The sequence below is a fragment of the Panulirus ornatus genome, chromosome 11 (assembly GCF_036320965.1).
Source record: "Panulirus ornatus isolate Po-2019 chromosome 11, ASM3632096v1, whole genome shotgun sequence".
Taxonomy (NCBI): domain Eukaryota; kingdom Metazoa; phylum Arthropoda; class Malacostraca; order Decapoda; family Palinuridae; genus Panulirus; species Panulirus ornatus.
Genome location: NC_092234.1, coordinates 42,212,453 through 42,237,528, shown reverse-complemented (window position 1 = coordinate 42,237,528; position 25,076 = coordinate 42,212,453). Strand labels below are relative to the sequence as shown.

At 40.9% G+C, this 25,076-nt stretch overlaps 2 protein-coding genes across 10 annotated transcripts in view; one reads left to right on the top strand and one right to left on the bottom strand.

The window, feature by feature from the left end:
* Window positions 1–25,076, bottom strand: part of LOC139751427 (L-sorbose 1-dehydrogenase-like) — an 87,917-nt gene that overhangs the window by 13,371 nt on the left and 49,470 nt on the right. The window lies entirely within an intron of this gene.
* Window positions 1–25,076, top strand: part of LOC139751425 (bestrophin-4-like) — a 140,182-nt gene that overhangs the window by 111,318 nt on the left and 3,788 nt on the right. For 6 of the 8 annotated variants that reach the window (XM_071666826.1, XM_071666825.1, XM_071666830.1 and 3 more), the window contains 4 exons: window positions 70–203; window positions 3,993–4,137; window positions 20,041–20,153; window positions 23,646–23,787. In XM_071666826.1, the coding sequence (XP_071522927.1) occupies window positions 70–203; window positions 3,993–4,137; window positions 20,041–20,153; window positions 23,646–23,787 (534 nt within the window). The remainder of the gene's footprint in view (window positions 1–69; window positions 204–3,992; window positions 4,138–20,040; window positions 20,154–23,645; window positions 23,788–25,076) is intronic. The other 2 variants (XM_071666828.1, XM_071666827.1) reach the window with 1 other exon arrangement.

Sequence of the window (25,076 nt, the reverse complement as noted above, 5' to 3'; positions counted from 1 at the left end):
GATGGTGGTAATTGTGTTTCAAAACTTTGTACCGATGGATAAGTGTTGTATAACATTTTCTTTTTCCAGTCAGTACCTCATCTGTTCGTCAAGGAAGACGCCAGCGTGGCTTCATGAGATCCGCATCACGAATTTCATCAACCTCACAAGTTAATGTTCACAGTCCTGAATCAATTGCAAGAAATCCGACAATTCTAACACAGGTAATGCATTTCATTTGTGATTCCAGATTTGAGTATTGTGCAAGTTATTCATGTTTTCTGCTTTTTGGTTCTATTTATTACCTTAGCAAGTGAATCGGTGCCCTCTTTTATCTATGTGTACCTTTGACACCTGTTCCTTCCAGGAATCCCCCTAAGGAGGTGGCCATGGCAAAAGTCTCCATAACTGATGAACTCCATTGCCACTTCTTAGCCTTTAGGGCTTCACCCTTAACAAGCCAGTGGCAGATGGCAACTGTAGCTCCTATCTAATGTTCCTACTAACTACTACTTAATGTGTCTCTCTAAAGTTCCTGCCTAATGTTCCAACTTATTGTTAGTAACTATTTTCCCCTTACTTGCTTATTTAGTCTTCTTACTCATTTGCAGAAAGACTTTTTAGAAGACTGACAATAAGTTTAGGGTCATATGACTTGTCACATTTATCAGACTGAATTTTGTTGAAAAAGAAAAGGTCTGGAAAGGGTCACATGGTTGGAATATCTTGCCAATTTTTTAGATTTGTAAGATCTGCCATTAGCGTGAACAGTAACAACAACAGTATAGTGTTCATCAGCACTCCTACCCAAGACCATACACCAAAACATTAACAACTATAATATAGTGGCCATGAATTAACCCCCCCCTCAAAAAAACAAAAAACAAACACACACCAATTATCTATACTAACAGATTTGGTCCCTCCAGGCACTCCTATGGTCAGTTAAGTGAAGGGCCACTGCACCTTACCTCACCACCACAACTCCTTCCTTCCTTGGCTGCCACACCTTCCTTTACCACCATCATGCCCTCCTACTGCCATCACTATTGCTTCTGCAAGTCTAGTGCATAGTGCTCACTGCAGGAAAATCTGGAGTTATGAAGAATGAGTTATTTAAGTGTTGTCAGGTGTTATGTGTGACAAGGAGAGACTGTATGTATGTGGACAGAATGCTAGCAGTCCACGTGTGGGTGAGGCAGAAAGAAAAGGAAATAGTTGGCAGACAGTCACAGACCAAGGAGGTATATTACTGACACCAGCTACATGGTTGAGAGGGTTTATGATGGTTGGAGTGAGCCAACATTTCATTGGTTGTTGCACTCCTTTGACCCAGATAGTTGTCTTTTCTTTCTTCCTTATCTACATATAGCTATGTATCATCTTTGAAAATATATGGTGGGTGAACAAGGTTATTTTGCAGACACTGTACTCTGCAGCACAAAATACTTAAGCACTATGACTGCAGACTATATCCACACCATGTGTAAATGTGCCTCTCACACAATACTGGCATCGCCACACCACAGCACTACCAGCCTAGTGATGATCACGTTATTTCAAACAGAACTAATGTAAATTAAGAAACAGTGTAAATGGACTGTGCACATTATTCTAAATATGGCAAAGATCATAAATGGGGATATGTGTGAGAAATACTTAGAAAAACAGATGGATTTGTATGTAGCATTTATGATGAAGGCATATGATAGGGTTGATAGAGATGCTTTGTGGAAGGTCTTAAGAGTATATGTTATGGGAGGTAAGCTGCTGGAAGCAGTGAAAAGTTTTTATCAAAGATATAAGGCATGTGTTCGATTAGGAAGAGAGGAGGGTGACTGGTTCCCAGTCAAGGTCAGTCTGTGGCAGGGGTGTGTGATGTCTCCACGGTTGTTTAATCTATTTATGGATGGGATTGTTTGGGAGGTAAATGCAAGTTTTGGAGAGAGGGGCGAGTATGCAGTCTATTAAGGATGAGAGGGCGTGGAAAGTGAGTCAGTTGTTGTTTGCCAATGATACAGCACTGGTGGCTGATTTGAGTGAGAAACTGTAGAAGTTGGTGACTGAGTTTGGAAAAGCGTGTGAAAGGAGAAAGTTGAGAGCAAATGTTATTAGTAAAGGTTATTAGGTTCAGCAGGGTTGAGGGACAAGTTAGTTGGGATGTAAGCTTGATTGGAGAAAAATTGGAGGAAGTGAAATGTTGTAGATATCTGGGAATGGACTTGGCAGCAAATGGAACCATAGAAGCAGAGGTGAGTCACAGGGTGGGGGAGGGGACGAAGGTTCTGGGAGCGATGAAGAATGTGTGGAAGGAGAGAGCATTATCTCAGAGAGCAAAAATGGGTATGTTTGAAGGAATAGTAATTTTATCAGTATTATATGGTTGCGAGGCACAGGCTATAGATAGGGTAGTACGGAGGAGGGTGGATGTGTTGGAAATGAAATGTTTGAGGACAGTATGTGGTGTGAGGTGGTTTGATTGAGTAAGTAATGAAGAGTAAGAGAGATGTGTGGAAATGAAGAGTGTGGTTGAGAGAGCAGAGGAGGATGTGTTGAAATGGTTTGGACATATGGAGAGAATGAGTGAGGAAAGATTGAGAAAGAGGATACATATGTCAGAGGTGGAGGGAACAAGGTGTAATGGGAGTCCAAATTGGAGGTGTAATGATGTAGTGAAAAAGATTTTAAGCAATCGGGGCCTGAATATACAGGAGGGTGAGAGGTGTGCAAGGAATAGAGTGAATTGGAATGATGTGGTATACTGGGGTTGACTTGCTGTCAGTGGACTGAACCAGGGCATGTGAAACTTCTGGGGTAAACCATGGATAGGTCTGTGTGGCCTGGATGTGGATGAGCCGTTCTTCATCTGTTTGGAAAAGTGTGTGAAAGGAGAAAGTTTGGAAAAGTGTGTGAAAGGAGAAAGTTGAGAATAAATGTGAATAAGTAATGAAAGGGTAAGAGAGATGTGTGTAAATAAAAAAGAGTATGGTTGAGAGAGCAGAAGAGGGTGTGTTGAAATGATTTGGACTTATGGGAGAATGTGGTGTATTTGGGCCTGAATATACAGGAGGGTGAGAGGTGTGCAAGGAATAGAGTGAATTCGAATGATGTAGTATACTGGGGTTGACATGCTGTCAGTGGACTGAACCAGGGCAATGTAAAACATCTAGGGTAAACCATGGAAAGGTCTGTGGTGCTTGGATGTGGATGGGAGCTGTAGTTTCAGTGCATTGCATGCACATGACAGCTAGAGACTGAGTGTGAAAGAATGTGGCCTTTTTTGTCTGTTTTTCTGGCGCTGCATCACTGAAGCAGGGGTAGTGATGCTATTTCCTTTGGAGCTGGGTAATGCCAGGAATAGATAAGCAGGTGTGAATATGTACTCAACCGCCATAGTATCACTTTCCTCCCCTACCTAGACACTCACCTCCCATCCCTTATGTGTCTAATACTTCTCTTGTGTGTACCAGCACTGGTTCCCCTAAAAATCTCCCACTCCTAACCCACACACTCCAGTTTCATCCACTCTCATCTCTTGCCACTATGCACTCAATCTGTTTACACAGATCCCATCACATAAGCCCCCTTTCCCAAGTTCACTCACTTTTATGACACCCTTCCTCCTGATAACATTTTCTCTTTTCCAAGACAGTCCACAGTCCTTCACCAAGCAATGACTAGACACCCCACCCTCCAGCCACCACTGCTCCATCGCTTACCAACCTATTGTGCATTCCTAGACCCCTTCTTTATCCTGAACTATGCTAAGGGCATCCTTCATGTGTTTTGAAAGTTCACTAGAATAATTAATTGCCGACTTGTAAATAATTAACTTTTGAATCCATAGCTGTTGGTAATAACATTCCTTGTGTTTTATCATGTTTTTCTTATCATTTAATTAGAGTTGATGATGGAATGTACTGTTTTTTTTCTTTCCTAATCAATATTGATTGTGTATGAAATGCTTTGAATTTATTTGTTGGTACCCTTCATTTTTTTCCACCTTTCCTCAGGATAGTGCCATCTTCCGCATGTCTGATTTATCTCTTAATACACAAGCCATGGATGATTTATCCAGTCCACGAACCAAAGGAAGACATAGTTCCTGTGATGATGATGAACCAATACTTATTAAGATAAAACGCAGAGACAAAGAGGGTAAGGTTAATGTTTTATGTTTGCTGGTAGCAATGATTTGTCATGATAGGTTCCAAATTATAATTTCAAATGAGAATGATGCATTATTTTCTTCAAAGGAATACTATGATGATGATGAAGCAATATGTATTAAGATGAAACAATACTTATTAAAATAAAATAAATAAAACAAAATAAATAAATAAATATATATATATATATATATATATATATATATATATAGGTTTACGGCAGGGGTGTGTGATGTCTCCATGGTTGTTTAATTTGTTTATGGATGGGGTGGTTAGGGAGGTGAATGCAAGAGTTTTGGAAAGAGGGGCAAGTATGAAGTCTGTTGGGGATGAGAGAGCTTGGGAAATGAGTCAGTTGTTGTTCGCTGATGATACAGCGCTGGTGGCTGATTCATGTGAGAAACTGCAGAAGCTGGTGACTGAGTTTGGTAAAGTGTGTGAAGAAGAAAGTTAAGAGTAAATGTGAATAAGAGCAAGGTTATTAGGTACAGTAGGGTTGAGGGTCAAGTCAATTGGGAGGTGAGTTTGAATGGAGAAAAACTGGAGGAAGTGAAGTGTTTTAGATATCTGGGAGTGGATCTGGCAGCGGATGGAACCATGGAAGCGGAAGTGGATCATAGGGTGGGGGAGGGGGCGAAAATTCTGGGAGCCTTGAAGAATGTGTGGAAGTCGAGAACACTATCTCGGAAAGCAAAAATGGGTATGTTTGAGGAATAGTGGTTCCAACAATGTTGTATGGTTGCGAGGCGTGGGCTATGGATAGAGTTGTGCGCAGGAGGATAGATGTGCTGGAAATGAGATGTTTGAGGACAATGTGTGGTGTGAGGTGGTTTGATCGAGTAAGTAACGTAAGGGTAAGAGAGATGTGTGGAAATAAAAAGAGCGTGGTTGAGAGAGCAGAAGAGGGTGTTTTGAAATGGTTCGGGCACATGGAGAGAATGAGTGAGGAGAGATTGACCAAGAGGATATATGTGTCGGAGGTGGAGGGAACGAGGAGAAGAGGGAGACCAAATTGGAGGTGGAAAGATGGAGTGAAAAAGATTTTGTGTGATCGGGGCCTGAACATGCAGGAGGGTGAAAGGAGGGCAAGGAAATAGAGTGAATTGGAGTCATGTGGTATACAGGGGTTGACGTGCTGTCAGTGGATTGAAGCAAGGCATGTGAAGCGTCTGGGGTAAACCATGGAAAGCTGTGCAGGTATGTATATTTGCGTGTGTGGACGTGTGTATGTACATGTGTATGGGGGGGGGGGTTGGGCCATTTCTTTCGTCTGTTTCCTTGCGCTACCTCGCAAACGCGGGAGACAGCGACAAAGTATAAAAAAAAAAAAAAAAAAAAAAAAAAATATATATATATATATATATAGGTTTACGGCAGGGGTGTGTGATGTCTCCATGGTTGTTTAATTTGTTTATGGATGGGGTGGTTAGGGAGGTGAATGCAAGAGTTTTGGAAAGAGGGGCAAGTATGAAGTCTGTTGGGGATGAGAGAGCTTGGGAAATGAGTCAGTTGTTGTTCGCTGATGATACAGCGCTGGTGGCTGATTCATGTGAGAAACTGCAGAAGCTGGTGACTGAGTTTGGTAAAGTGTGTGAAAGAAGAAAGTTAAGAGTAAATGTGAATAAGAGCAAGGTTATTAGGTACAGTAGGGTTGAGGGTCAAGTCAATTGGGAGGTGAGTTTGAATGGAGAAAAACTGGAGGAAGTGAAGTGTTTTAGATATCTGGGAGTGGATCTGGCAGCGGATGGAACCATGGAAGCGGAAGTGGATCATAGGGTGGGGGAGGGGGCGAAAATTCTGGGAGCCTTGAAGAATGTGTGGAAGTCGAGAACATTATCTCGGAAAGCAAAAATGGGTATGTTTGAAGGAATAGTGGTTCCAACAATGTTGAATGGTTGCGAGGCGTGGGCTATGGATAGAGTTGTGCGCAGGAGGATAGATGTGCTGGAAATGAGATGTTTGAGGACAATGTGTGGTGTGAGGTGGTTTGATCGAGTAAGTAACGTAAGGGTAAGAGAGATGTGTGGAAATAAAAAGAGCGTGGTTGAGAGAGCAGAAGAGGGTGTTTTGAAATGGTTCGGGCACATGGAGAGAATGAGTGAGGAAAGATTGACCAAGAGAATATATGTGTCGGAGGTGGAGGGAACGAGGAGAAGAGGGAGACCAAATTGGAGGTGGAAAGATGGAGTGAAAAAGATTTTGCGTGATCGGGGCCTGAACATGCAGGAGGGTGAAAGGAGGGCAAGGAATAGAGTGAATTGGAGCGATGTGGTATACCGGGGTTGACGTGCTGTCAGTGGATTGAATCAAGGCATGTGAAGCGTCTGGGGTAAACCATGGAAAGCTGTGTAGGTATGTGTATTTGCGTGTGGGGACGTATGTATATACATGTGTATGGGGGTGGGTTGGGCCATTTCTTTCATCTGTTTCCTTGCGCTACCTCGCAAACGCGGGAGACAGCGACAAAGCAAAAAAAAAAAAAAAAAAATTTTTTTTTTTTTTTTTTGCCGATCTCCCGCGTTTGCGAGGTAGCGCAAGGAAACAGACAAAAGAAATGGCCCAACCCACCCCCATACACATGTATATACATACACGTCTACACACGCAAATATACATACCTACACAGCTTTCCATGCTTTACCCCAGATGCTTCACATGCCCTGATTCAATCCACTGACAGCACGTCAACCCCGGTATACCACATCGATCCAATTCACTCTATTCCTTGCCCTCCTTTCACCCTCCTGCATGTTCAGGCCCCGATCACACAAAATCTTTTTCACTCCATCTTTCCACCTCCAATTTGGTCTCCCACTTCTCGTTCCCTCCACCTCCGACACATATATCCTCTTGGTCAATCTTTCCTCACTCATTCTCTCCATGTGCCCAAACCATTTCAAAACACCCTCCTCTGCTCTCTCAACCACGCTCTTTTTATTTCCACACATCTCTCTTACCCTTACGTTGCTTACTCGATCAAACCACCTCACACCACACATTGTCCTCAAACATCTCATTTCCAGCACATCCACCCTCCTGCGCACAACTCTATCCATAGCCCACGCCTCGCAACCATACAACATTGTTGGAACCACTATTCCTTCAAACATACCCATTTTTGCTTTCCGAGATAATGTTCTCGACTTCCACACATTCTTCAAGGCTCCCAGAATTTTCGCCCCCTCCCCCACCCTATGATCCACTTCCACTTCCATGGTTCCATCCGCTGCCAGATCCACTCCCAGATATCTAAAACACTTTACTTCCTCCAGTTTTTCTCCATTCAAACTTACCTCCCAGTTGACTTGACCCTCAACCCTACTGTACCTAATAACCTTGCTCTTATTCACATTTACTCTTAACTTTCTTCTTTCACACACTTTACCAAACTCAGTCACCAGCTTCTGTAGTTTCTCACATGAATCAGCCACCAGCGCTGTATCATCAGCGAACAACAACTGACTCACTTCCCAAGCTCTCTCAACCCCAACAGACTTCATACTTGCCCCTCTTTCCAAAACTCTTGCATTCACCTCCCTAACAACCCCATCCATAAACAAATTAAACAACCATGGAGACATCACACACCCCTGCCGCAAACCTACATTCACTGACAACCAATCACTTTCCTCTCTTCCTACACGTACACATGCCTTACATCCTCGATAAAAACTTTTCACTGCTTCTAACAACTTGCCTCCCACACCTGTATATTCTTAATACCTTCCACAGAGCATCTCTATCAACTCTATCATATGCCTTCTCCAGATCCATAAATGCTACATACAAATCCATTTGCTTTTCTAAGTATTTCTCACATACATTCTTCAAAGCAAACACCTGATCCACACATCCTCTACCACTTCTGAAACCACACTGCTCTTCCCCAATCTGATGCTCTGTACATGCCTTCACCCTCTCAATCAATACCCTCCCATATAATTTGCCAGGAATACTCAACAAACTTATACCTCTGTAATTTGAGCACTCACTCTTATCCCCTTTGCCTTTGTACAATGGCACTATGCACGCATTCCGCCAATCCTCAGGCACCTCACCATGAGTCATACATACATTAAATAACCTTACCAACCAGTCAACAATACAGTCACCCCCTTTTTTAATAAATTCCACTGCAATACCATCCAAACCTGCTGCCTTGCCGGCTTTCATCTTCCGCAAAGCTTTTACTACCTCTTCTCTGTTTACCAAATCATTTTCCCTAACCCTTGCACTTTGCACACCACCTCGACCAAAACACCCTATATCTGCCACTCTATCATCAAACACATTCAACAAACCTTCAAAATACTCACTCCATCTCCTTCTCACATCACCACTACTTGTTATCACCTCCCCATTTGCGCCCTTCACTGAAGTTCCCATTCGCTCCCTTGTCTTACGCACTTTGTTTACCTCCTTCCAGAACATCTTTTTATTCTCCCTAAAATTTAATGATACTGTCTCACCCCAACTCTCATTTGCCCTTTTTTTCACCTCTTGCACCTTTCTCTTGACCTCCTGTCTCTTTCTTTTATACGTCTCCCACTCAATTGCATTTTTTCCCTGCAAAAATCGTCCAAAAGCCTCTCTCTTCTCTTTCACTAATACTGTTACTCTATATCCCACCACTCACTACCCTTTCTAATCAACCCACCTCCCACTCTTCTCATACCACAAGCATCTTTTGCGCAATCCATCACTGATTCCCTAAATACATCCCATTCCTCCCCCACTCCCCTTACTTCCATTGTTCTCACCTTTTTCCATTCTGTACTCAGTCTCTCCTGGTACTTCCTCACACAAGTCTCCTTCCCAAGCTCACTTACTCTCACCACCCTCTTCACCCCAACATTCACTCTTCTTTTCTGAAAACCCATACAAATCTTCACCTTAGCCTCCACAAGATAATGATCAGACATCCCTCCAGTTGCACCTCTCAGCACATTAACATCCAAAAGTCTCTCTTTCGCACGCCTGTCAATTAACACGTAATCCAATAACGCTCTCTGGCCATCTCTCCTACTTACATAAGTATACTTATGTATATCTCGCTTTTTAAACCAGGTATTCCCAATCATCAGTCCTTTTTCAGCACATAAATCTACAAGCTCTTCACCATTTCCATTTACAACACTGAACACCCCATGTATACCAATTATTCCCTCAACTGCCACATTACTCACCCTTGCATTCAAATCACCCAACACTATAACCCGGTCTCGTGCATCAAAACCACTAACACACTCATTCAGCTGCTCCCAAAACACTTGCCTCTCATGATCTTTCTTCTCATGCCCAGGTGCATATGCACCAATAATCACCCATCTCTCTCCATCAACTTTCAGTTTTACCCATATTAATCAAGAATTTACTTTCTTACATTCTATCACATACTTCCACAACTCCTGTTTCAGGAGTACTGCTACTCCTTCCCTTGCTCTTGTCCTCTCACTAACCCCTGACTTTACTCCCAAGACATTCCCAAACCACTCTTCCCCTTTACCCTTGAGCTTCGTTTCACTCAGAGCCAAAACATCCAGGTTCCTTTCCTCAAACATATTACCTGTCTCTCCTTTTTTCACATCTTGGTTACATCCACACACATTTAGGCACCCCAATATGAGCCTTCGAGGAGGATGAGCACTCCCCGCGTGACTCCTTCTTCTGTTTCCCATTTTAGAAAGTTAAAAAAAAATACAAGGAGGGGAGGATTTCTGGCCCCCCGCTCCCGTCCCCTCTAGTCGCTTTCTACGACACGTGAGGAAAGCGTGGGAAGTATTCTTTCACCCCTATCCCCTATATATATATATATATATATATATAATATATTTTTTTTTTTTTTTTTTTTTTTTTGCTTTGTCGCTGTCTCCCGCGTTTGCGAGGTAGCGCAAGGAAACAGACAAAAGAAATGGCCCAACCCACCCCCATACACATGTATATACATACACGTCTACACACGCAAATATACATACCTACACAGCTTTCCATGGTTTACCCCAGATGCTTCACATGCCCTGATTCAATCCACTGACAGCACGTCAACCCCGGTATACCACATCGATCCAATTCACTCTATTCCTTGTCCGCCTTTCATCCTCCTGCATGTTCAGGCCCCGATCACACAAAATCTTTTTCACTCCATCTTTCCACCTCCAATTTGGTCTCCCACTTCTCGTTCCCTCCACCTCCGACACATATATCCTCTTGGTCAATCTTTCCTCACTCATTCTCTCCATGTGCCCAAACCATTTCAAAACACCCTCCTCTGCTCTCTCAACCACGCTCTTTTTATTTCCACACATCTCTCTTACCCTTACGCTGCTTACTCGATCAAACCACCTCACACCACACATTGTCCTCAAACATCTCATTTCCAGCACATCCACCCTCCTGCGCACAACTCTATCCATAGCCCACGCCTCGCAACCATACAACATTGTTGGAACCACTATTCCTTCAAACATACCCATTTTTGCTTTCCGAGATAATGTTCTCGACTTCCACACATTCTTCAAGGCTCCCAGAATTTTCGCCCCCTCCCCCACCCTATGATCCACTTCCACTTCCATGGTTCCATCCGCTGCCAGATCCACTCCCAGATATCTAAAACACTTTACTTCCTCCAGTTTTTCTCCATTCAAACTTACCTCCCAGTTGACTTGACCCTCAACCCTACTGTACCTAATAACCTTGCTCTTATTCACATTTACTCTTAACTTTCTTCTTTCACACACTTTACCAAACTCAGTCACCAGCTTCTGTAGTTTCTCACATGAATCAGCCACCAGCGCTGTATCATCAGCGAACAACAACTGACTCACTTCCCAAGCTCTCTCAACCCCAACAGACTTCATACTTGCCCCTCTTTCCAAAACTCTTGCATTCACCTCCCTAACAACCCCATCCATAAACAAATTAAACAACCATGGAGACATCACACACCCCTGCCGCAAACCTACATTCACTGACAACCAATCACTTTCCTCTCTTCCTACACGTACACATGCCTTACATCCTCGATAAAAACTTTTCACTGCTTCTAACAACTTGCCTCCCACACTGTATATTCTTAATACCTTCCACAGAGCATCTCTATCAACTCTATCATATGCCTTCTCCAGATCCTCCAGTTTTTCTCCATTCAAACTTACCTCCCAGTTGACTTGACCCTCAACCCTACTGTACCTAATAACCTTGCTCTTATTCACATTTACTCTTAACTTTCTTCTTTCACACACTTTACCAAACTCAGTCACCAGCTTCTGTAGTTTCTCACATGAATCAGCCACCAGCGCTGTATCATCAGCGAACAACAACTGACTCACTTCCCAAGCTCTCTCAACCCCAACAGACTTCATACTTGCCCCTCTTTCCAAAACTCTTGCATTCACCTCCCTAACAACCCCATCCATAAACAAATTAAACAACCATGGAGACATCACACACCCCTGCCGCAAACCTACATTCACTGACAACCAATCACTTTCCTCTCTTCCTACACGTACACATGCCTTACATCCTCGATAAAAACTTTTCACTGCTTCTAACAACTTGCCTCCCACACTGTATATTCTTAATACCTTCCACAGAGCATCTCTATCAACTCTATCATATGCCTTCTCCAGATCCATAAATGCTACATACAAATCCATTTGCTTTTCTAAGTATTTCTCACATACATTCTTCAAAGCAAACACCTGATCCACACATCCTCTACTACTTCTGATACCACACTGCTCTTCCCCAATCTGATGCTCTGTACATGCCTTCACCCTCTCAATCAATACCCTCCCATATAATTTGCCAGGAATACTCAACAAACTTATACCTCTGTAATTTGAGCACTCACTCTTATCCCCTTTGCTTTTGTACAATGGCACTATGCACGCATTCTGCCAATCCTCAGGCACCTCACCATGAGTCATACATACATTAAATAACCTTACCAACCAGTCAACAATACAGTCACCCCCTTTTTTAATAAATTCCACTGCAATACCATCCAAACCTGCTGCCTTGCCGGCTTTCATCTTCCGCAAAGCTTTTACTACCTCTTCTCTGTTTACCAAATCATTTTCCCTAACCCTTGCACTTTGCACACCACCTCGACCAAAACACCCTATATCTGCCACTCTATCATCAAACACATTCAACAAACCTTCAAAATACTCACTCCATCTCCTTCTCACATCACCACTACTTGTTATCACCTCCCCATTTGCGCCCTTCACTGAAGTTCCCATTCGCTCCCTTGTCTTACGCACTTTGTTTACCTCCTTCCAGAACATCTTTTTATTCTCCCTAAAATTTAATGATACTGTCTCACCCCAACTCTCATTTGCCCTTTTTTTCACCTCTTGCACCTTTCTCTTGACCTCCTGTCTCTTTCTTTTATACGTCTCCCACTCAATTGCATTTTTTCCCTGCAAAAATCGTCCAAAAGCCTCTCTCTTCTCTTTCACTAATACTCTTACTTCTTCATCCCACCACTCACTACCCTTTCTAATCAACCCACCTCCCACTCTTCTCATACCACAAGCATCTTTTGCGCAATCCATCACTGATTCCCTAAATACATCCCATTCCTCCCCCACTCCCCTTACTTCCATTGTTCTCACCTTTTTCCATTCTGTACTCAGTCTCTCCTGGTACTTCCTCACACAAGTCTCCTTCCCAAGCTCACTTACTCTCACCACCCTCTTCACCCCAACATTCACTCTTCTTTTCTGAAAACCCATACAAATCTTCACCTTAGCCTCCACAAGATAATGATCAGACATCCCTCCAGTTGCACCTCTCAGCACATTAACATCCAAAAGTCTCTCTTTCGCGCGCCTGTCAATTAACACGTAATCCAATAACGCTCTCTGGCCATCTCTCCTACTTACATAAGTATACTTATGTATATCTCGCTTTTTAAACCAGGTATTCCCAATCATCAGTCCTTTTTCAGCACATAAATCTACAAGCTCTTCACCATTTCCATTTACAACACTGAACACCCCATGTATACCAATTATTCCCTCAACTGCCACATTACTCACCCTTGCATTCAAATCACCCAACACTATAACCCGGTCTCGTGCATCAAAACCACTAACACACTCATTCAGCTGCTCCCAAAACACTTGCCTCTCATGATCTTTCTTCTCATGCCCAGGTGCATATGCACCAATAATCACCCATCTCTCTCCATCAACTTTCAGTTTTACCCATATTAATCAAGAATTTACTTTCTTACATTCTATCACATACTTCCACAACTCCTGTTTCAGGAGTACTGCTACTCCTTCCCTTGCTCTTGTCCTCTCACTAACCCCTGACTTTACTCCCAAGACATTCCCAAACCACTCTTCCCCTTTACCCTTGAGCTTCGTTTCACTCAGAGCCAAAACATCCAGGTTCCTTTCCTCAAACATACTACCTGTCTCTCCTTTTTTCACATCTTGGTTACATCCACACACATTTAGGCACCCCAATATGAGCCTTCGAGGAGGATGAGCACTCCCCGCGTGACTCCTTCTTCTGTTTCCCATTTTAGAAAGTTAAAAAAAAATACAAGGAGGGGAGGATTTCTGGCCCCCCGCTCCCGTCCCCTCTAGTCGCTTTCTACGACACGCGAGGAAAGCGTGGGAAGTATTCTTTCACCCCTATCCCCTATATATATATATATATATATATATATATATATATATATATATATATATATATTTTTTTTTTTTTTTTTTTTTTTTTTGCTTTGTCGCTGTCTCCCGCGTTTGCGAGGTAGCGCAAGGAAACACGAAAGAAATGGCCCAACCCACCCACATACACATGTATATACATACGTCCACACACGCAAATATACATACCTACACAGCTTTCCATGGTTTACCCCAGACGCTTCACATGCCTTGATTCAATCCACTGATAGCACGTCAACCCTGGTATACCACATCGCTCCAATTCACTCTATTCCTTGCCCTCCTTTCACCCTCCTGCATGTTCAGGCCCCGATCACACAAAATCTTTTTCACTCCATCTTTCCACCTCCAATTTGGTCTCCCTCTTCTCCTCGTTCCCTCCACCTCCGACACATATATCCTCTTGGTCAATCTTTCCTCACTCATTCTCTCCATGTGCCCAAACCATTTCAAAACACCCTCTTCTGCTCTCTCAACCATGCTCTTTTTATTTCCACACATCTCTCTTACCCTTACGTTACTTACTCGATCAAACCACCTCACACCACACATTGTCCTCAAACATCTCATTTCCAGCACATCCATCCTCCTGCGCACAACTCTATCCATAGCCCACGCCTCGCAACCATACAACATTGTTGGAACCACTATTCCTTCAAACATACCCATTTTTGCTTTCCGAGATAATGTTCTCGACTTCCACACATTCTTCAAGGCTCCCAGAATTTTCGCCCCCTCCCCCACCCTATGATCCACTTCCGCTTCCATGGTTCCATCCGCTGCCAGATCCACTCCCAGATATCTAAAACACTTCACTTTCTCCAGTTTTTCTCCATTCAAACTCACCTCCCAATTGACTTGACCCTCAACCCTACTGTACCTAATAACCTTGCTCTTATTCACATTTACTCTTAACTTTCTTCTTTCACACACTTGATTGAGAGGGTGAAGGCATGTACAGAGCATCAGATTGGGAGATTGGGGAAGAGCAGTGTGGTTTCAGAAGTGGTAGAGGATGTGTGAATCAGGTGTTTGCTTTGAAGAATGTATGTGAGAAATACTTAGAAAAGCAAATGGATTTGTATGTAGCATTTATGGATCTGGAGAAGGCATACGATAGAGTTGATGGAGATGCTCTGTGGAAGGTATTAAGAATATATGGTGTGGGAGGCAAGTTGTTAGAAGCAGTGAAAAGTTTTTATCGAGGATGTAAGGCATGTTTACGTGTAGGAAGAGAGGAAAGTGATTGGTTCTCAGTGAATGTAGGTTTGCGGCAGGGGTGTGTGATGTCTCCATGGTTGTTTAATTTGTTTATGGATGGGGTTGTTAGGGAGGTGAATGCAAGAGTTTTGGAAAGAGGGGCAAGTATGAAGTCTGTTGGGGATGAGAGAGCTTGGGAAGTGAGTCAGTTGTTGTTCGCTGATGATACAGCACTGGTGGCTGATTCATGTGAGAAACTGCAGAAGCTGGTGACTGAGTTTGGTAAAGTGTGAGAAAGAAGAAAGTTAAGAGTAAATGTGAATAAGAGCAAGGTTATTAGGTACAGTAGGGTTGAGGGTCAAGTCAATTGGGAGGTAAGTTTGAATGGAGAAAAACTGGAGGAAGTAAAGTGTTTTAGATATCTGGGAGTGGATCTGGCAGCGGATGGAACCATGGATGTGGAAGTGGATCATAGGGTGGGGGAGGGGGCGAAAATCCTGGGAGCCTTGAAGAATGTGTGGAAGTCGAGAACATTATCTCAGAAAGCAAAAATGGGTATGTTTGAAGGAATAGTGGTTCCAACAATGTTGTATGGTTGTGAGGCGTGGGCTATGGATAGAGTTGTGCGCAGGAGGATGGATGTGCTGGAAATGAGATGTTTGAGGACAATGTGTGGTGTGAGGTGGTTTGATTGAGTAAGTAACGTAAGGGTAAGAGAGATGTGTGGAAATAAAAAGAGCATGGTTGAGAGAGCAGAAGAGGGTGTTTTGAAATGGTTTGGGCACATGGAGAGAATGAGTGAGGAAAGATTGACCAAGAGGATATATGTGTCGGAGGTGGAGGGAACGAGGAGAAATGGGAGACCAAATTGGAGGTGGAAAGATGGAGTGAAAAGGATTTTGTGTGATCGGGGCCTGAACATGCAGGAGGGTGAAAGGAGGGCAAGGAATAGAGTGAATTGGATCGATGTGGTATACCGGGGTTGACGTGCTGTCAGTGGATTAAATCAGGGCATGTGAAGCATCTGGGGTAAACCATGGAAAGTTGTGTGGGGCCTGGATGTGGAAAGGGAGCTGTGGTTTCAGGCATTATTGCATGACAGCTAGAGACTGAGTATGAACGAGTGGGGCCTTTGTCGTCTTTTCATAGTGCTACCTCGCACACGTGAGGGGGGAGGGGGATGGTATTCCATGTGTGGCGAGGTGGCGATGGGAATGAATAAAGGTAGACAGTGTGAATTGTGTGCATGGGTATATATGTATGTGTCTGTGTGTGTATATATATGTGTACATTGAGATGTATAGGTATGTATATTTGTGTGTGGACGTGTATGTATATACATTGTGTATGGGGGTGGGTTGGGCCATTTCTTTCGTCTGTTTCCTTGCGCTACCTCGCAAACACCGGAGACAGCGACAAAGCAAAAAAAAAATAAGATAAATGCAAAGACAAAGAGGGTAAGATTAATGTTTTATGTTTGTAGTTAGCATTGAATTACAACGGGGTGATTTGTCATGATAGGTTGCAAATTATTATTTCAAATGTGAATGATGCATTACTTTTTTCAAAGGGTTACTGATTAAGGCAAGTGAATATTCTTTCCAGAATATTGATATTTTAGGATTATTTATGTTAGGGCTCTGTGGCTCAGTTATTTTGGGCATAAAGTATCCAGTGTAATAATATTTTAAATACCTTAATACACCTGTGTTAAGGTATAAGCATTTTAAGCCGTTTTAGGGTATAAACATTTAATTATCTAAGGGTTATACCGTGCAGTATTCTAATATTTTTGACAGACTGAAGCATACTTTAAGCTTTATCACAGATTTTATTATGAAACCATATTTTTTATGACTGTGTTGATTGTCTTTCACTCATATGTTCACAAGGTGCATGCATTATCTTTAATCCATGCATTATCTTTCAATCTATAAAAACAGTTGGACCTAAAAATGATGCCCATACCACTCAGGATCTGCCTCTCCAAGTAACACATCTTAATAGGACAGCTAGTGCAACTAAGAAAATTGAGCATAACCTCCCTCATTTTATACCCACCCACTTGTAGGGCAAGTTAATGTATTCCCCTTTGCTAATCAGTGATCAGATTAAATTCTCAATGCCATATTTTATGGAACCATGGAAGCGGAAGTGGATCATAGGGTGGGGGAGGGGGCGAAAATTTTGGGAGCCTTGAAAAATGTGTGGAAGTCGAGAACATTATCTCGGAAAGCAAAAATGGGTATGTTTGAAGGAATAGTGGTTCCAACAATGCTGTACGGTTGCGAGGCGTGGGCTATGGATAGAGTTGTGCGCAGGAGGATGGATGTGCTGGAAATGAGATGTTTGAGGACAATGTGTGGTGTGAGGTGGTTTGATCGAGTAAGTAACGTAAGGGTAAGAGAGATGTGTGGAAATAAAAAGAGCGTGGTTGAGAGAGCAGAAGAGGGTGTTTTGAAATGGTTTGGGCACATGGAGAGAATGAGTGAGGAAAGATTGACCAAGAGGATATATGTGTCGGAGGTGGAGGGAACGAGGAGAAGAGGGAGACCAAATTGGAGGTGGAAAGATGGAGTGAAAAAGATTTTGTGTGATCGGGGCCTGAACATGCAGGAGGGTGAAAGGAGGGCAAGGAATAGAGTGAATTGGAGCGATGTGGTATACAGGGGTTGACGTGCTGTCAGTGGATTGAATCAAGGCATGTGAAGCGTCTGGGGTAAACCATGGAAAGCTGTGTAGGTATGTATATTTGCGTGTGTGGATGTGTGTATGTACATGTGTATGGGGGGGGGGGCATTTCTTTCGTCTGTTTCCTTGCGCTACCTCGCAAACACGGGAGACAGCGACAAAGTATAAAAAAAAAAAAAAAAAAAAATATTTTATGGACTAACCAGAATGAAGATCAGTCTTAAGTGACCAGTGTTGGAAGCACTGCTCTTTTCATATTTACAAAGTGGGTATGAGATAAAGTTAACTCTTACAAGCTTCAGAAGTGCTGCCACTCATGTGTACTCTTAAATGAGTTCTAGGGTCATTTCTTATATGACAGGCAATGACACTGGTGTCATTTAAAGTTAAGGTGCCCTGAAAAATCAAGTAGTGTTATGTATCCTAGGTGCTACATGTGTCCTCATCTAAGACTGTATTTTTAAGTTTTTTTATGAAGTAACTCATTTTATAATGGGTAAATTTGGGTATTTTGATACTTCGTCAAGAGTTATGATGTCAAAATTGTCCAATAGATTACATCAATACCATTGTAGCTGTTCCTTTTCCACCCTCCATTCTCAGTCTAATTTCTCTTTTTTATCAATAAACTTTGATGTGGGTCTTTGACCATTTTAATTATTTTGCCATATTTCTCCCCTTAGCTTTACATTAGTATATGGTTGGGGTGGTGATAGAGGTAAAAGCAAAAATAGGAAGGGAGAGCAAAACTTGAAGCAGATAGAAAGACATGGTTCTAAGTGATTGTTTAACTCGGCAAGAGTTACGTACTTTATTCATGAAATGACATTAAGGTTGACTGCTGATAGGCTATTAGGATGAGAAACAGTCATTTACTGTTAGAATTACCCATTATTCATTAATGTGTGCCCTCTTGAAGTTGAAATGGAGCTAAGATCTAATTTAAGGCATATAAGTATGGCATTTAGGGAGTGGGGGGCTGGAAATCCTTCCCTCCAGTTTTTACTTTTCCAAAAGAGGGAACGGAGAAGGGGGCTAGGTGAGGATTTTCTCTCTATGGCTCAGGCCTCTCTTCTCAATGCTACCTCGCTGATGCAGGAAATAGCGAATATGTATGAAAAAAAGTATGGCATTTGTATTTGGTAATTAATCTGCATGTTATTCATCAGTCATATATAATTATTGTTTGTTTCTTATGCCGAATTCACATAAATTTATGAAAAGATTACCAAAAGGAATTTGTTGTTTGAATGATTCTGTATTTTTGACCATTTGCTTTTATATATATCCACTTAGCAGTGAATGGAACAATGGAAGTGGGAGTGGACTTAGCAGAAAATGGAACAATGGAATGGGAATCAAGTCATAGGGTGAGAGAGGGGGCGAAGGTTCTTGAAGCAATGAAGAATGTATGGAATGTTATCTTGGAGGGCAAAAATGTGTATGTTTGAAGGAATAGTAGTGCCAACAATATTATATGGTTGTGAAGCTTGGGGTATAGATAGGATTGTACAGAGGGTGGATGTGTTGGATTTTAAATGTTTGAAGACAATATGTGGTGTAAGGTGGTTTGGTCGAGTAAGTAATGAAAGGGTAAGAGAGATGTGTGGTAATAAAAAGAGTGTGGTTGATAGAGCAGAAGAGGGTGTGTTGAAATGGTTTAGACATATGGAGAGAATGAGCAAGGAAAGGTTAACAAGAGGATATATATGTGTCAAAGGTGGAGGGAACAAGAAATGGGAGACTAAATTGGAGGTGGAAGGATGGAGTGAAAAAGATTTTGAGCAATCAGGGCCTGAACGGCAGGAGGATGAGGGGCATGATGCAAGAAATAGAGTGAATTGGAACATTATGGTATACCGGGGTCGATGTGCTGTCAGTGGACTGAACTAGGGCTTGTGCAACGTATAGGGTAAACCATGGAAAGGTATGTGGAGCCTGGATGTGGATGGGAGCTGTGGTTTCAGCGCACTACACATGACAGCGAGAGACTGAGTGTGAATGAATGTTTTCCCTGCCACTACCTCGCTGATGCAGGGGGTGGCAATGTTGTTTCCTGTAGGGTAGCATGGTGCTGGGAATGGATGAAGGCAAGCAAGTATGAATATGTACATGTATATATGTATATGTTTGTGTATGTATATGTTGATGTGTATATGTATGTATATGTGCATGTATGTATATATTTGTGTGTATATGAGTGGATGGGTCTTTCTTTGTTTCCTGGTGCTACCTCACTGACATGTGAAACAACAATCAAGTTTAATATATAAATAAAAAAAGAAATATTCTTATTTGTTTTGCATTTTTTGCAGGTCGGATTATAACTTCACAATCTGTTGACGATTTTGAAAATGGGAGTGAGACAAGTCGAGTACATGCCTCATCAAAGCAGAAGAAAATGGGAGGAAGTAAAACATTTGATGAGGTATGTAATGTGAATTTTTTATCTTTTTGAAAGCTAAATTATTTCCATGAAGAAATACAGTCTTAAACACTCAATCCACTTGTTAGAGTAGCATGTATATTTTTCATGCTTATTCCCATTTACATTTTCTTTTTTGAGGCATATTCTCACAATCTTATAGTATATGATACTGATAACAAAATTAGGGCATATTTGTTTTAGATGTCAGTTTTATGGCACAGAATTATATGTTGATTGGGAAATCAGATCTTGATAAAGTGACCTCCCAATTTCCCAGATGACAGTTTTATTTATCACACTTCTGTACTTAAAGAAATTGTTCATATTCTATAAAGCCAACGTCATGTGAAAGTACTTTCATCACGTCACACCATTTCAGCAAAATCAGTAAATGCCCAACATAGTATGTGATAAAGGAAGCTGGTGTAGAGTTCCATCATTTTGATTAAATTTATCAAAGTATCTGTCATTAGCTCGTACTTCAGTAATCATTTGAAGCTGATTGTTCCAAATGCATACAGTGTTACAACATGGCATGTGTTTTTTGTGAACCATCAAGTTTTGTCAGCATGTAAGCTAATTAGTTAACAGTTGAAAATTAATCTTATTTCATGTTACTAAATTCCTGGATCTTTTGGGTAGCCCTCTCGTACCTTTGTGGGTGACTACATTAAGTCTGTAGAAATTGGAATAACTTCATAAGAATACCAATACACAGAAACATACACCTTTATACAAAAAGGCAGACAGAGTTTGTTAACTATATACGAGTCTAATGTGAAATAAAAGAGGCAAAAAGTTTCAAGAAATATTTATATAAAAACACGAATACGTGAGGACTTAGAAAGACAAATGAGCATCAGATTACTGTAGTATGGAAAGTGAGATAAAAAGGATGAGATGTGGATGATTGATTGCTCTGACTTTCTGATCAATTAGCTACCTATCTCACACCTGTTCCCTTTTGGGAACTCCCTCAAGCTCTTGCTTCAAACATAATTATAAAACTACAAGTTGGTTTTTTTCTTTTTCTAATTTCAGCAATATTTGCATCATACTGACTTTGATGTGTACATCTCTTAGTTTCTCTATTCATGTTACATTTTTGAACCTGTTGTGTTGATTATTGGTTTCTGAGTTTCGTATGAGCTACTTTCTTACTCAACAGGCACTTATTTCGTTGTTCCACTATTTTGGCTTCATGTTTTGTGGAAAAAGACTGTCAACTACACATGGTTTTTGTTTTTTCCATATCATTTTCATTGATGATGATGGTTGAAGCAGTAGATTGAAAGTAGTTGGTTGGAACCTTAGACAGGAGCATTAGGTAGAAGGTAAGAACATTTAGGTGTCAGCATTAGTAGAAGTAGTAGGTTGGAATATTAGGTAGAAGGAATAAGTAGGAACATTAGATAGGAGCCTCTGAAAACACTGCATTAGAGTTGCCCTCTACCTATGGTCTATCATGGGTGAGGCACTAAAGGCTAAGAAGTGGCTCTGGAGTTTACCAGTTATGGAGACTGTTTTGCCAAAGGGAATGGGCATCAGATATATAAATAAATAGTTTTTCATTCTGGTGGTAAAAGTACCCTTATTTCTAATTTTTATTGATATTATCAGAACTCTTTACTGCATTCTGTACTTTTCTGTATGATGTGTATATTGTCCATACGAGAAATTTAAGAGATAAGGTAGAAGAGGGGAACTTTAATCAAATTACTGTAGAGCAACATTCAAATGCATGATGGTAAGAGAAAGTAGTTGTTACTGATTTTATCTATTTTCTTTTTTATGAACTGCACACAAATCCCAGAACATATACTGAATAACTTCCACCATCCACAACCCCCTCCTGCTCATTGTTAGTGGCAGTGAATCTCAACAAAGCATTCAACACTACTGTCCTCCAACTCATCCTCACACAAAAGATATACTAAACCATCATCCAAAACAATTCCAGAAAATAGTAAACCAACTTTATATCTTTCTTACAAGCCAGTGTCACTCACAATGGGTTCATCTTCAAAATACTCAAGCTGCACAATGAAGTTCCTCGAAAAGCAATTCCTTCTTCAATCTTATTCAAGCTTTTCCTTCATGAAGTTCCATTACATCCCTTAGAGCATGTCAAGAAAGTCTTCTTGTATAGATGATTCAGTTATGTTACACCCTTACACTGCCCAAGCAACAGAAACCAGGCAACACAACAAAATGATCAACAATCATTAAACAAGTGTCCTCCCATCCCAGTCTTAAATACTACCTCTTTAGGCATAATCCTATCTAAAACTACACTCTCCAGACATCTCTGAGATGGTCTTTCTCTTTTGCATTCTGGACAGTACTCATCTTTCCAACCTTACAAATACCATTTGAACTTATTGCAAGACTCCTTATGTCCAAGCAGGAACTTTCACATTGTACACATACTCCTCAACTGTCTTTTGATCACCCCACATCATCACCACACCCCTCAGCTGCCCTGTGCTCACCTTGTAAAGACACACACAGCATCACCACACTTTCAGACATGTAGTCTTGGCTGACTTCTTGTCCATAGCAGGAGCACAGTACACACAGAAAAGCATACGAATTTGAGTGGCTTGATTGTTCCAGATGCAGTAAACTTGGGAAATCAGTCAGCTACATTGTGAATGCTTAGGTTGTCTTTGAGAAGCTAGCAAACTTTGGTTAGTTAGTTTGTTACATGCACTGATGGCTACTAGGTCATTGTCCCCATAGCATTATAATGTATACTTATTTATGACACTCTTGAGTCCCAAACCATTCCCTGCTCTGTACATTTCTACTGATCTCTTATTTCCATTTCTACATATCCTGTATTTCCGTTCAACAGAGTGTTCTCTGAGTAAAATATGATATGTGCAATAAATACTTCTTTGACAAATCTTTAGGATGGTATCACTGGAATGATTTGGCATTAATATGTATATACACTGTAGGAATAAAGTTGAATTAGTTGGCCAGTTTTGTAGTCAGTTTTGTAGCCTGCTTCTGTTTGTGGGAAGAAAAGTAAAACTAAGATTTCCTGTCGTGTAATGTAGATTGTGCATTATACAGGTAACAAAGGAAACCAAAATATATGTATGTCTTTGTAAGGAACATGGCAACGTCATACATGTAAAAAAAATAATTGGCTGCACATTTTCCTGATTTTAATGGCTTTCAGGAACAAATATTTTGTATTATATGCACACATTCAGTGAATGGTATGGTGGTTTTGAACAGGTTAATTAGTGTCTAATGTTACATGTTATGCATCTAATGAATAGGACCATTATGAAATTTTTCTTTGCTTGGTAGAAAGTATGGCATGAATCACAAATGGGAAGAGGCATTTTTGCTTATAATTTCATATTATCGACTTTTCAGTTAATTAAAGTAGAAGTTCTTAGTTGATGTAAGAACTGAAACCACAAATTACTTCACTGAATTTTATGTCATCAGTATGTATCTGATTTTTATTTTCAGCAGACTGTGAACTGTGAGACAAAACCTTCTGAGGACACAGAAGTAATCCGCAAACACAATCTAGGAAGCAATGCTTCCATCCTCACCTCAATATTCCAAGGCGATGGTGATGATATTGTCTCAAATGAAGAAGATACAGCAGGTATTTAGCTTCAGTGCATAAGATTATTATCAACTAGTAAGTCTTACATTTGTAACCCCTCATAAAATAAAATATTGATTACAGTGATGAACTTAAAGGAGGGAATGTAATTCTGATGTAAACTATGCAAGAGGAAATGTAACTGTTAAAAGAATATTGAAGTTAAAATTGAATTTAACAGGGGAAACAAGGACAGGAGAGGAGAGGAATTTAACATTTAAGTGGGTATAACCAATTGTAAATTTCAGTCAAAAGTAATGTTAATTCAAGAGAATAATGATAATAAAAGGAAACGAAAGGATAAAAAGCTTACATCATAATCAAAGGTATTAAAATGGAAAGGTTGTAGGAACAGTATAGAAGAATGACAAGGGGAAAAGAGAAACAAGAACAAGAATTATCCATGGAAAATTACTAAGGCTGATCAAATTCTAAGTGAATTTGAGATATTAGGGATCCAAGTGCAGATACAGTTAGCAAAGATAAAAATGAAAAGTGGAGCTGTTGAGTAGGACTAGACACCTTAAAAAAAAATTCAGTAGACTCTAAGAGACAGCCAATAGTTTGGTGTTTTCAGCAATTAAATGTTCCACACTGACATCTATGTTGCTCAGAGTTAGATCATCCAGGTTCATCTCCTCCAGCACTTCCTGTGGCTCCCAACTGCTCATTGGACACCCCAGTCTGAGCCTTTCAGGAGGATGAGCACTCCTTGCTCAGCTCGTGTTCCAAGTTTTAGAGATAAATTTTGGGGGGATCCAGTTCCCTCTTCCTGCCCTCAATAGTGGCCAGTAATATGCAGGGAATATGTTGCTAATATTCTTTTTTCCACTTCATCAGGAATCAGTTACAATTTATTTTTTACAAGAAACTACAATTAATTAAAATTAAAAAACTAAAAAATACAAGAAATATTTTCTTTTCTTTTAAACTATTCGCCATTTCCCGCATTAGCGAGATAGCGTTAAGAAATATATACTTAAAAAATGTAAAAAACATATATTCCTGAATTTAATCAATTTAGTAGTGCAATTGTTTTATTTTTTTGAGTGTCGTACTCCTCAAAACATTCATTTCCTTGGACCATGCTTACATTCCTGATATTCGCTGTACTAATAACCAAGGGCTAGATCTAGCTGTCTCATTTATCTCTTCCTTCTCTTATATCACTGATTGGATTAATTCTCTAAAATCCTCCTCACTTTCTGAGTCTGAAGTCTTCAATTCCATCTCAGTCTCCTAAGCTAATAGCCACTGTTTACTGTGCGTCAAGGTATTTTATGAAATAT